General features: G+C 39.3%; 1 protein-coding gene across 1 annotated transcript in view; it reads left to right on the top strand.

Moving 5' to 3' along the window:
* The first annotated feature begins 281 nt into the window (after positions 1 to 281).
* The window catches only part of DHX15 (DEAH-box helicase 15), a 53,972-nt gene continuing 40,759 nt past the window's right edge, over positions 282 to 13,494 (top strand). Inside the window, exons 1-3 of the mRNA XM_027544184.1 lie at positions 282 to 529; positions 7,387 to 7,822; positions 12,597 to 12,790. Of these exons, the coding sequence (XP_027399985.1) occupies positions 459 to 529; positions 7,387 to 7,822; positions 12,597 to 12,790 (701 nt within the window). The 5' untranslated portion in view covers positions 282 to 458. The remainder of the gene's footprint in view (positions 530 to 7,386; positions 7,823 to 12,596; positions 12,791 to 13,494) is intronic.

The raw sequence follows: 13,494 nt of genomic DNA, 5'->3' as shown, positions 1-13,494 counted from the left end.
TGGATAGAACCACCTACCCAGGATTAGACTTTCTCTTTTCTCAATTTCCAAAATCAGAGGGGCATGAAAGACCCAAAGGCTCAACCCGCCTAGCACCCACCAAGAGGGCGGAAAGTGGTGGCAAGAGGGCGGAAAGTGGTGGCAAGAGGGAGAAGACAGGCACGGAGGAATAAAGGCGGGCCCACGAGGCAGAGGGCGGGGCTGGAGTTCCCGCCTCCGCTGCGCGCGCGCGCACTACAGACGCACGCACGCACATCATACCGCGGAAGCGCGCGCGCAGGCCCAGCCCTCGTCGCCGCCGCCATTTTAGCTCCTGGTTCCGGCCGCACGGTGTAGGCTGTTGTAGCGGGAGGGGTGGGGGTCCTCCAGAGTTTAGTAGGTGCCCTCGACTGCGCCGATAGAGCCGCCAGGGTTTGTTTTTTCCTTCCTTCATAACCGCCTGCTCGAAGAGTTCGAAAATGTCTAAGCGACACCGGTTGGACCTGGGGGAGGATTACCCCTCCGGCAAGAAGCGTGCGGGGACCGATGGGTAAGCCAGGCCGGGGGCGCGAGGCAAGGGCTCGGGCTTTGTTGGGGTCCCGGCGGCGGACGGGCCAGGGAGGGCCAGGCCGAGCGGACTCCGGGGCCCGACGCTTTGTTTCCCTTTCGGCTTGGGTCATTGGCGGCGGGGCACGGGAGAGCGGTGCCACTCCCGGCGTTCGGCCCGGCAAGGGCGCGGGGAGCTGAGTGGCGCGGCCGCCGCCCGCCCAGTCGGGAGAGCGGAGAGGCCTGGCGTGGTCACTGGGCGCCTCCTCCCCGGGCGGAGTCGAGCGAGAGTCACTTCGAGGGGAGCGGACGGGAGGGAACCGCGGACCTCGTGGTCTGGGCTCCCGGTAAGGCCTGGATCCGGAGGAGAGAGTGGGGGAGGGCGCGGCAGGAGTAGTCGCTTCCAAGGGCACTAGGTACTTCTCGGGCAGCGGGGTCTGGAAGAGGGCCTTGGCGGGAGGTTGAGTGCCCAGCAAGGGGAGAAGCGGAGGCCGAAAAGTGAGAGAAGCGCGTGGATTCTGGTGTAGGCGGGGGTGGAGGTGGTGGAAGTTGAGTGAGGCGTGCAGACGAGGAGTTACCGGCGGAGAGTAGAGGGCCCGCCTTGAGAATAGAAACTGTGGAATATACCTTTTGGGCAGCAGCTGGTGATTTGAGGCCGCTGAGTTTATACTTTGGCGGGAGAGCGCGTGCCTCGGTCCATTCAAACACTTCAAAGTAGGTACGAGGCAAACTTCCGCTCTCTGCCCACGCTCCCGCCATCTCCTTTATTTCCTGCTTTGGCCGAAACAGTAGTTACAGGGTTATCCCTGGGATAGATATTAGAAGATAGTCTTTCTCTCTCTCTTTTTCCTGTGAGTTCTTGTTTTCTGTCCCTCTTCCCCGCCCTCCTTCGTAAGGAGCTTTTAAAACAAGACCCATTTCAAAAGTGTCTAGTAGTTAAAACGGCAAAATGTCGCCCTTGGGGAAATTGCTTGGGAGTTGAAATACACAGGTGTTTTCAGATTTCTTTCTACTCAGCCTTTTCTTCAAGATGCAGAGGAATTTAACAATTGACTTTCGCAATTGCATGAAAATAAGTTTTTGTTCAGTGTGTACTTTCTTCCCTGATGTACAGAAATTTATTTGAATAATTCAGGCAGAGACTTGAAAGTCTGGATACCTTCAATACTTTGCATAATTTTGCCTATTATTGTGTGTATACTTGTGCAGAATCGCTGTGTCAAGTGTGTATAACTTTTTTGAATTTCTCTTCACTCAGAGTCCTTCCTTTGGGTTGATTGAGGTGTCTGGGGAGTATAAGCCAGGATAGGGTGTACTTTTTGATATCTTTTCATGTATTGAATACGGGAAGTATAAGTACGTAAGATTTTAATCTGGTAAATTTTTTAGTTTGCAGTGTTACATGTCAACTTTGTCGTTTTCGGCAGTGGACCCTCACTCCCCCCAACACACACAGCAAAATTTTAGCTCCTTAAACGTCACAAACTCTTTAGACCTGGAAGTGACTTGAAAGAGAGTATAATTGTTTACACTCAAGGGATGGGGAATGGAGATCCAGAGTTGTTAAGGTGGCTTGTGCAACCTTTCAGTTTACAGCTGAATTTAGAACCTTGATCTTTTGATTTGCCTCTTGCTTTTTCCAATACAGCACACAGACATGACTAGTTCAGAGTCATTACAGCCTATTTTAATGACATTTATATTGGGTTAGTAAAGTAGGGAACACTTGGTTCTTTGTTCCTGTGAAGCAACAATAAGTTGCTTGTCATCTGGTTAAGGAGCAACTTAGCATCTTAATCTCTCTCACAGAGTTGAAATTGGAAAAAAAATACATTGTAAACGAATGAATTCACTTATATTATGATGTATGTGCACCATTCAAATGCTTGGAATTAGTGGTCCCATGATAGGGACACGGATTTGCGCCTTTTTTCTTGTAAATCTGGCCTCTTTAGTAAAAATATTAACTTTTCGGGTCTTTGATGGTGAACTTATGATTCACCCGGGTATTGTAAGTGACATCTACCTTAGATGAAGGAGAGTTCATCTTTGAAATAAAGCTCAAGTTCTGAGATGTTTTGGTGGGGCATTTGTATAGTAATTACTATGTCACCTGAATGCCATTTCTCATAGAACTTTCTCTAGCAGTGAGTTTACAGTGTTGGTAAGTGCTTGGGATTCCCACCCCCTACCCCATTTAATAATTTTAAGTTACTTTTGTTACTGTCATGCAGCCTTGCAGGGTTTTTTTTTTTTTAAGCCCTGCTAGTTACAGTTAACAGGTGGCTTTACCTGGGAGAGTAGGCTTGTCGGTCATGTGAACTCCACTGCCAAACATGAATGTCCCATTTTCCCCATTCCTGAGAAGTGAAGGTAATTTCAGTGAGAGATTATACTCAGATTCATGCTCCTAACTATATTTGGCTTTGTTTACTCGTGCTATATTTTAGTTTTGGAGTCAGGTAGAGACGTTGAAGGTTTCTGTTACATATTGACTTTCTTTTTTCCATTATTCACAACATTTTCTGTGTAAAATTATTAACCAAGAGACAACTTACTGTTGAGGTATGGAAAAAATTTTTGAAAATAGGGACTTTTTCATCTTAATATTTGTTTTTGTTATTACTGCCTGATAAGTTTTTTCTGTTAAAAATGTGAAGCAAATATAGTGATAAAATAACATGTGTAGTTCCCAAAATATTTTAGGTACTATATGTGTGTGTGTGTATATATATGTGTGTGTGTGTGTGTGTGTGTGTGTGTATGTTTTTTTCACTGAAGTTTTGCAATGTAGGTGAGGTTAAGTAATTTGCCCCAGGGAACACAAGAAATGTCCATTCATAAAAATGTAAAGTAAAAGTAAAGTAAAAGGCAAAAAATTCTCAGATGCCTTCATCCCCTTCTTTATTTAATCTCTTGATGAAAATTTGTTTTACTTATATGTCTGCATATTTATTCACAGGTATGAACTATAATATTTGATAGCCATAGGATCTTTTTCTTTTATTTCATTGGGAGGTACTTGCTTTACAGTATTGGGCTAATTTCTGTCATGCATCAACATGAATCAGCCACAGGTATACATATGTCCCCCACTCTTGAACCTCCCTCCCATCTCCCGCCCCATCCCACTCGTCTAGGTTGTCACAGAGCCCTGGGTTGAGTTCTTTGTGTCACAGCAAATACCTACTGGCTGGCTATTTTACATAGGGTAATGTATATGTTTTCACGCTACTCTCAGTTAATCCCAACTTCTCCCTCCCACACTGTATCTACAAGTCTGATTTCTACGTCTGCTTCTCCATTGCTGCCTTTTAATATGTATTATTTAGGCTTTGATTTTTTTTTTTTTTAATTCACCCAGAAATGTGTCATAAGCTGTGGAATAGATATACATTATTCTTTTCATTGGCTGCATAGTATTCCACTTGTAAAGGAGTATCATAATTTATTTAACTAGTTTCCGTTCACTGATTTTTTTGGGTAGTTTTCCAATCTTTTAAGTAAAAAGTGCGATGAACATCCTTATGTGTACTTAGTAATATATCTTAAAAGTCCAGTGTATCCTTGGAAAGTGAGAATGCCAGATTAAGAGCAGTGCTTATTTAAAATACTTGGATAAACAGGTTACATCTTTAGAGCGTTTCTGTTATTCTGTGTAGAATTTTAACCTGGTATTTTAAATTAAAAAATACGATAACCAATGTTATATTGGACATTTATTATGTTCCAGGCTCTATTTTAAGCACATTACGTATATTAACTCATTTAATCCTTGCATTACCCCATGAGATTTTTACTGATGAGGAAAGAAATAACTGATTATATAGTTAGCTTAAGTGCTGAGGCTGAGGATTAAGCTGAGATAGAATACTGAACCCTGTGCTCAACAACTGTGTCCTGTTGTGTCTCTTCCTGTCAGTATTGTGGCTAAGTGATTATAGTGCACTGCTTTGATAATTGGTTTTTTAAGCATTAGACCTCAATTAGTAAATCTTCTAAATAACAAACTCCTTTATAGTAAGAGTACTTGTGTTAAAAAGGAAACATGCATATATACAATATCCTACATATATTTATGAAGCGGTGAGTTTGAGCCCTCCTTAACTGGCCCTTTTATCTTCCCTGTCCTGTTGAAGTTAGAGAGTTAGAATCATAGGCAACATGTCAAGGTGATTGAATTTGCTTTCTTGTTTTAAGACTCTTAATACTGTTCACTTTGCAGATTAGTACACCGAGGCTTATATATTTCCGGTGGATATGCAACTGTGATCTTGGTGCTCCTTTTACACTTACATCAGAGTTAAACCCCAGTATGTGGTCAGCAGTTAATCTTTGTGTCTTCAGAATGTATTTATTCCTTCCTCTGTTGTGGTTGTTTTTGGTAATAAAGTTTCTGGTGAAGAAGGCCCCTGAAAAACATGGCAGGCCGCCCTGTCCCTCACCAGTTCCTGGAGTTTACTCAAACTCACGTCCATTGAGTCGGTGATGCCATCCACCCTTCTCATCCTCTGTTGTCCCCTTCTCCTCCTGCCCTCAATCTTTCCTAGCATCAGGGTCTTTTCGAATGAGTCAGCTCTTCACATCAGGTAGCTGAAGTATTGGAGTTTCAGCTTCAACATCAGTCCTTCCAATGAACACCCAGGATTGATCTCCTTTAGGATGGGCTGGCTGGATCTCCTTACAGTCCAAGGGACTGTTAACAATCTTCTCCAACACCACAGTTCAAAAGCATCAATTCTTCTGCACTCAACTTTCTTTATAGTCCAGCTCACATCCATACATGACTACTGGAAAAACCATAGCCTTGACTAGACAGACCTTTGTTGACAAAGTAATGTCTCTGCTTTTTAATATGCTGTCTAGGTTGGTCATAACTTTCTTCCCAAGGAGTAAGCATCTTTTAATTTCATGGCTGCAGTCACCATCTGCAGTGATTTTGGAGCCCCCCAAAATAAAGTCAGCCACTGTTTCTCCATCTATTTGCCATGAAGTGATGGGACTGGATACAAATAAATGGCTGTCTGAGGAGCCCTTACAAACAGCTGTGAAAAGAAGAGAAGCGAAAAGCAAAGGAGAAAAGATATACCCATTTGAATACAGAGTTCCCAAGAAAGGATGGTTGGTGGTTTATTTTGAAGTTAGGCCAGGAAGCTTAAGTTCTGAACTGGTGGGGCTTCATTTTGTATGCTAGGTAGATTATCCTTTAGATTCCTTTGATTTCTTTCTTTTTATGCCAGATGGGATGAGAAGTTTCAGTTTTAGCTTGTATATCTTATAGTTCTGTAAAAGGTGAACACTGGGATGAGAGAAGGGAGAAATCCCTTTTTATAGATACGTGTATGAAAAGATTTTGTGTGAAAAGTATGTGTGTGTGAATATTTGTACGTGTAATAAGATTTTTCTCTCTAGGCAAGTTTCTGTAGAATAGAATTTTATTTTCAAAAGGACAAGAACAAATAAAATTGGTCAGCTTATCATTTTTTGTAATTGGGGAACCATTGTAACTCATGCTGGGTTCAGCATTTTAGCTGTATTCTCCTAAGGGGAGTAACTGTTGCCCAGCTGATATGCTCTTACAGAGAGTGAATGGTTTTCCCTTGTCTGCTGCCGATAATTGGGGCATCAGAAATTCATGACTTGTGTGTGTTGTGGATAAGGAACAGTGACATATTTAGCAGCTTGTTTCATGGTTCCATGTTGCCTCACTGTTTCAAGTCTGAGTCCAAATACCTTGTACATTGTCTGCTGTAGAATTTGGTCTGAAGTAAACCAGATTAGTTCCCAAGAGTAGGAGATGGCAACCCACTCCAGTATTTTTGCCTGAAAAATTCCATGGACAGAGGAGCCTGGCGGGCTACAGTCCATGGAGTCAAAGAGTGGGACACGACTGAGCACACACACATACACACACTAGATTTGTAGAATGAATAAACATAGATAACTTTAAAATTCTTACTGTATTAGGGATCGTCTCTAGTCAAAGAGTTGGACCCAAATTAGCGACTAAGACACAACAGTTAGTAATTAAAAGTAGATAATAGAATTGACTAAATGACCTAAGATTAATATACTGGTCATCTGCATGATTTTAAAATTTTAAATAACTTAATAGTAACCCATGATTTTTTTTTTAATGGGCTACTTTTCACTTTATGGATGATTAACGTATACATAGGTTCTACAGAGTATTTTCAATGTTTTACTATTGCTGTTAATGACAGATGCAAGAGTAAACAGTGAAAACCAGAGTAAAAAGTTTTAGTTTTTCTCGTAGAGTAATATATGCTTTTTAAACAAAATCTGGAAACTATAACTTAAGAAAGCAAACTTACTTGTTCTTCAGCTCATATTTGTGTGACTGTAATGTGAGGTGGAATTATCTTTGAGGCTGAAGCAACAAGATTTATTTCTTGTTAAGTTTTAAATACACTTTCAGTGCAAAAATACATTTTCATATAACCTGAAGGAGAGTTTGGGAAGGACTGATGCCATTCTCTTTGCCTAATTTGTCCCTGCCTTTTTCCCACACTGCCCTTTGTCTTTAACTTCTAAGAAGGTAAGGATTTTACTTGCAAAACGAATTCTTGTGTTACTTCAGCTGATGGGTAAAAGGTGGAGAGACACTGTTGTTACCAGAATTTGAATCATCATCAAAGAAGGGAAAGATGGTTATGAATGAGGCATGGAGAATCCTTGATTAAAAGTTCTTTCTCATTGTTTCTAATACTTTTGAGTTTTATATCAGTTTATTTATTTGGTTTTTGGACTTTTACTTTCTTGTGACTATAATGCTGCTGTGAACATTTTGCATAGAATTTGGAATCTGAATTGTAAGATTTTTTTTTCTTCTATTTTTAGGAAGGATCGGGATCGTGACCGTGACCGTGAAGATCGGTCTAAAGATCGAGACCGAGAAAGAGATAGAGGAGATAGAGAGCGGGAAAGGGAGAAAGAAAAGGAGAAGGAATTGCGAGCTTCGACAAATGCTATGCTTATCAGTGCTGGATTACCACCTTTAAAAGCTTCCCATTCAGCTCACTCAACCCACTCGGCACATTCAACACATTCGACACATTCTGCGCATTCAACACACACCGGACATGCAGGACACACGTCACTTCCACAGTGCATTAATCCATTTACCAACTTACCCCACACACCTCGATACTATGATATTCTGAAGAAACGACTTCAGCTCCCTGTTTGGGAATACAAGGATAGGTTTACAGATATTCTGGTTAGACATCAGTCCTTTGTACTTGTTGGTGAGACTGGGTCTGGTAAAACAACACAGGTGAGTTACTGCATACCATGGTACGTAGTTTATTAATGTTTGTGTTTACTAAGTGTTGTGAATTTGGTCCTGGCAGTTATTCTCATTGGCTGGGCTGTCAGAATATTTTGAGGCACAGCTGCTTTCTCTAGCACTTTTTAGTGACTTACAGGGTGGAGATTCTGTAGGGAGTACCTATTTTCCTGAGTCTCTTTGGGAAAACAGCAGTACTGGTTTTGATACCCCCCCCCCGTTTTATTATGTAAATTATGACAGTGACACTCTCCCACCCACTCTGAATTTGGGGTGGTACATACTTGGGGGTGCCAAGGTGAGGAGATCTGAACCATTGGAGTGATTTTTGTTTTTGTCATTTTCATTTGTGTTTATAATTGTTTTGAACTATGTGAATGATACCTATTCTTTAAGTAGAAGAGCTAAGTAAAATCTCTTTACTTATGATCTCCATCCAGTAGTGTCCCCATCCTCCCCACCCCTGAACTAAACATACATATTAGTGTTGTGTTAGTAATTAGGATATTTCTCAAACATGGATGAGCCCTTATTTGCTAGGCCCATATCATAGACATCTAGGCTGTTTCTGATGATTGTTTTGCATGGGCAAGTATGTATTTAGGATAAATTTCCAGATATTGCTGGGTCAGAGGAGGATTAATTGTAATTTTGGTACATACAGCCAAATAGCCTTTCATAGGCAATAGGCAACATAGTTTACCCTTCCATGAGCATGTATTAGAACAGATGTGGGAAACCACTAGAGTGTGTTACTGAACTTTTGCAAATGTGATAGGTGGAAAGTGGTATTTCAGTGTAATTTTTAACTTGCATTCTCTTGAGAAGTGAGGTAACTGTATTTTCAGATGCTTGATCCTGACCTATCAGAACATTTCTTAGATTTTACAAAAATAGTAGTCCCTGGCTATTGTAGAAAATTTGGAAAATTCGGGAAAATGTTGGAATGAGTTTATTATTCCTCATGCTGAAATAATTACATTGTTTCCTACTGGCCTGTTTTTCCATATTTATCTATGATAGGTGTTCACATTTGAGTGTACTGCATTTGCAAGATAACATTTTTTTAAGGTTACATGACACAAATTATTAATTATTTCATGGAGACATTTTGAAGACTACAATAGCAACCCAAATTGAAAGTTTTTGTTATTTAAAAGACTGAGCTTTCGTTAATATATTTCTTTTAAAGTGGAGGAAATGCAGTGTTGATGTTAGAAACTAAAACTGTTGCTTTATTTTTATCACCTTATGGAAATTTAAAGAATTAAATACATGGAACGATATAACTCTGAACTTATTAGTTTAATGTTTTTAATAATTATTTCAGTGGTTTATGTAGTTTGTTTCATCAGCAGTTGAGTAAAGCCAGGCACTGTGTACTGTGTATTAATGCATTTTTTCAGCAGCCATGCAAGGAAGTTGTTAGTTACCATTTTACAGATGAGCAAAAGGAGATTGAGATTTATGAGAGGTTTAGTAGGTTGCCCTAAACTACATAGTAGGTATGATTGGGTTCAGTATTTAAAACTTTTTACCTTTGTCTCATAGCCAAAGTTACTTCATATTGCTCTTCTGGGGTCTTACATGGTTAACATTATTTCAGAGATGAGCTTATTTAGAAGCAGTTAGTAGAGAAGAAGGTCAGGTGAACTCAGAACAAGAGGTTTGTGATTATTTGGATTGTTACTTGGGATTTTTTGTTTGTTTTTAATACTTAAGATACTTGGATACTTAGGGTTGCAGGGCATTTGGGGGATTTGAAGGGAACTCTTCAAATAATGAATTTGATGCAAATACTTTTTTTGGCATACTTCTACTGAATTTTGACTCAAAACCGTTAAGAATTGTCAGCCATTTTGAGTAATTTTTGTGTGTGAGTGCCTGGCAGAAAATTAAATTCTCCAAACAAAATCTACCGTAGTTTAACTTTTGACTGAGATTGATAGTGAAGACATTGTACATTGCAATTTGGTATGCATATACTATAGCCAAATAAAAAACTAAAGCTAATTCAGCCAAAGGGACAGCATGAGAAAGGGCATATGTTTAGAGAGAAGAGAAAGCATATCCCCTGGCCAGAGTGTGTAGTGTGTGTTTGGAGACGGAGGTGGGGCTGGGGAGACTGAAACAGTAGCTTTCTTGCTGTAGATCAAGGGGCCAGCAGAACCTTTAGGTTGAAGGGAAATGACAAGGAATTTTATAGAAATGTCCCGTCTAGTGAGAATTTTGATGACAGGCTTTGTAGGAAGTCATAAAATTTGATTTTGTATAGAGTGGTAGAATGGAGAATAAAGGACAGGTTGATGACTTCTGTCAGTCCAGTGGTTAAGACCCAATGCTTCCACTGCAGGGAGCATTGGTTCAGTCCTGCTTAGGGAACTAAGACCTCCCATGCTGTGTAGCCAGGAAAAAAAAGACAGACTGGAGTTAAGATGTTACTATTGTTGAGTAGGAGACATGGGAGGGATTTTTAAGTATTTGGAGAAAGGTGAGAAGTGGTGTTGGTTTTAAACTTGTTGGATTCAGGATACCAAAAAATCAGCCATTCTTCAAGTGAAATGATAAGGTCAGGTGTAGGACTAGGGTTGGGATTGACATTTATGTATGACAAGAATAAATAAATCACTCAGGATGATATATAAAACAAGGAGACTGAGGGCTATGGATCAGTTTTTAGGTAGATGGTCACAATTGAAGGAAGGGAAGAAGCTTAGGGAAGGGATGGCTTAGAACTGATATCTGGCTTGAGCAAGTTAGTAGCGTATTTCATGATGTACTTCCCTTCTTAATGCTATTCTTAGAAATATGGATAGGTATATTGATGGAGCCAGGTTCCAAATCTTGTCTAGAAACCTTGGAAGTTCCTGAAATCCTTTCAGAGTTCCTGAGATTTTTTTATATACTTAAAACAAATATTGTAGTACATTGAAAATAGAAGCAATTAACTGTCTTCTGTTAAGCTAGACATTAGAGATAAGCAGATCTAAAACAGTGTAGTCTCTTGCTAAATTTTGTTTTTTAGGATGTACTTTCTTCATAGAAACTGTTAAGGCTAACATAGAATGGGGTTTTACTGTTAAGGAATTAATAAATATTTTAACAAGTTTTCAGTTTTAATTTCCTAACACAAGGAATGTATTAGTTGTTGGGTATCCTGGGTTATTTTAAAAGTATAAAGAGGTCCTGAGATCAAAAGTTCAAAAACTGATGAATTAGCCAAAGTTGTTCCTATCTTATTTTTAAAGTGGGAGTAAGCTATTTGTTTCACTAGAGTGAATTTAAAAATCTGTGAATGTTCTTGCCTTGAGAGTTCTGAATTAAGTTTTAATAACTTTAATTGACCAATGAATGTTTATTTGAATTCCATTTTGTTTGATCATATGAAGTACATTTTGCCTTTGTAGGCAGTTTGCTGAAATGAAGATACATATAAAACTTTTCTGGAAAGCCACATAAACTTCGATCTGTTGGTTTACAAGCCCAGAGATGCCCTTCTATTTTAGTTTAGTATTTGTGTTCATTTTAAGTCCTTTAAAGATACGCATATTTACATTCCTAGAGAAGCAGCATAATCTCTCCTTTCCCCTTTCAGATACTTGTCAATGACAGCAGTTATCCCAAAATTGCAGAAAACCTGACTACAATGCAATAATAGTACAACAGCCAGTGTTCTTCAAATATCACTGTACAAATTCTATACCAAAAAAATTCCCATGTTTCCTGTAACATTAAAACCAGATAGACTTGAGGGCTTTGATGGGGACCCATTGTGTCTTTGTAGCAGTGGGTTCCAGTTTAATGTAGTAAGCACTTAAGATTTTTCCCATGGTTCTTTTTCGGGTAGATGGGTGGAGAAAGAACCATTAAATTAGAGGATCTCTGAGCTTCTGTTGATAATGAAACAGCCAGGAAATGCACTGTCATCATGGCAACAACCAGCTGCTTATATCTGTTGGTCTCCCCCTCCCCTTCTGTACCCTTCATTGCACTCCTTCAGGGAAGTGCTATTGCTACTTCTCTAGGTTCTATTGAGTTTGAGATTGAGAGTTAATTTTAAGATCTTCCTAAAATTAACCTTTAGGATGTTACTGTTGTGTATACTTCTGAGGGGAAAAGGATAGGAGTTAGATTCTCTTGACTTAGCTGTTTTTTTTTTTTTTTTTTTAACATTTTGAATGTGCTTCACAGCATGTAGGATCTTAGTTCCCCAACCAGGAATAGAGCCTGTGCTCCCTGCATTGGAAGAGTGGAGTCTTAACCACTGGGCTGCCAGGGAAATCCCTAACATAACAAATTTGAATTGAATTGAAAGATGCAACTTTATAACTGCAAATAGATATTATTTCTACTTTTATGTGCATTACTTTGTAACTGAAATTGTATAAGAATTTAAGTTAACAGTTTCTTAGAATATTTTGGGGAACTAACATTTGTTAGAAACTTAGAATTTTCCTAAGTTGAATTTTTTCCCCCTGTGTATAGAAAAATGCTTGATGGTGGAACATTGATACCATACAGCATATTCAGCTCAGTGTACTTAGCTCACTGAGGTGTGGTTTACATCATATCAGTGTTGTCTGTGACCTTTCCTTGCCTTGGAGAGCTCATGCTATTAAAAGTTGGAGTCGTAAATAATAACTGTGATGTGCCTAAATTGAATTTTGTCTTAAATTTTTAGAATGAGATAAAACACTTCATGTTAAACATACTCGATGTGTAGGCAGAGTAGAATTAATTTAAATGTGAAATTATTTGATAGATTCCACAGTGGTGTGTGGAGTACATGCGATCATTACCAGGACCCAAAAGAGGAGTTGCCTGTACCCAACCCAGGAGAGTGGCTGCAATGAGTGTGGCTCAGAGAGTTGCTGATGAAATGGATGTGATGTTGGGCCAGGAAGTTGGTTACTCCATTCGATTTGAAGACTGCAGTAGTGCAAAAACCATTCTTAAGTAAGTACTGTCTTTAAAAATGGACACTATTTCCCTTCTGCTTTTAGTTTTCTGCCACCAGATAGCAGACCTTACTAGTGGAGTCTCAAGTTATCCAGTTTTAGAATAATCCAGATTAAACCTTATGCTTACTAGATGACTTTTTAATATGGATTCTTTTTTTTTTGTTAGTAATATATATAGCTGTTCAGTAGACACTGAAGTTCATAGGTCAGATTTTAGTTACTTGGTGCTATATCTTAGGTGAAGTGTATCATTTCAATATGACAGAAAGGTAGATGATATATCTTAGTAAAGGAAAAATATTTGTAGAAAGAAGGATGTATGGGAAGGGATATGATTTATTTGGGGTAGAGGGCTTTTGATACTAATTACACTGGTGTTACCATGGATGTGTTTTGAACTAAAAGGAGCAATCTTTTGTAATACACTCTTATTAGAGTCTCCTCAAAAACCTCTTCGTTATACCGTATTGAACTTCTTTCTAATATGATTGACAACCATATTGAGCTTCTTTCTAATACTTTAACTTCCCTGATTTCTCATCTTCATCTTCACACTTGCATTCAGCATAAATAGTGTGATGTTTGTTGCCTGATGGTAATTCTTTTGAAAATCTTTTGTTTATTCCGTGTGTATGTGTATGACAGTTCATTCATTTTTTTAAAATGAGTTCTTTGTCTTGATACAGTCTTCCCCCTGAG

The sequence above is a fragment of the Bos indicus x Bos taurus genome, chromosome 6, assembly GCF_003369695.1.
Source record: "Bos indicus x Bos taurus breed Angus x Brahman F1 hybrid chromosome 6, Bos_hybrid_MaternalHap_v2.0, whole genome shotgun sequence".
NCBI classification, from domain to species: Eukaryota; Metazoa; Chordata; class Mammalia; order Artiodactyla; family Bovidae; genus Bos; species Bos indicus x Bos taurus.
Note: the sequence above shows the minus strand (reverse complement) of the source record. Positions and strands in the feature narration are given on the sequence as shown.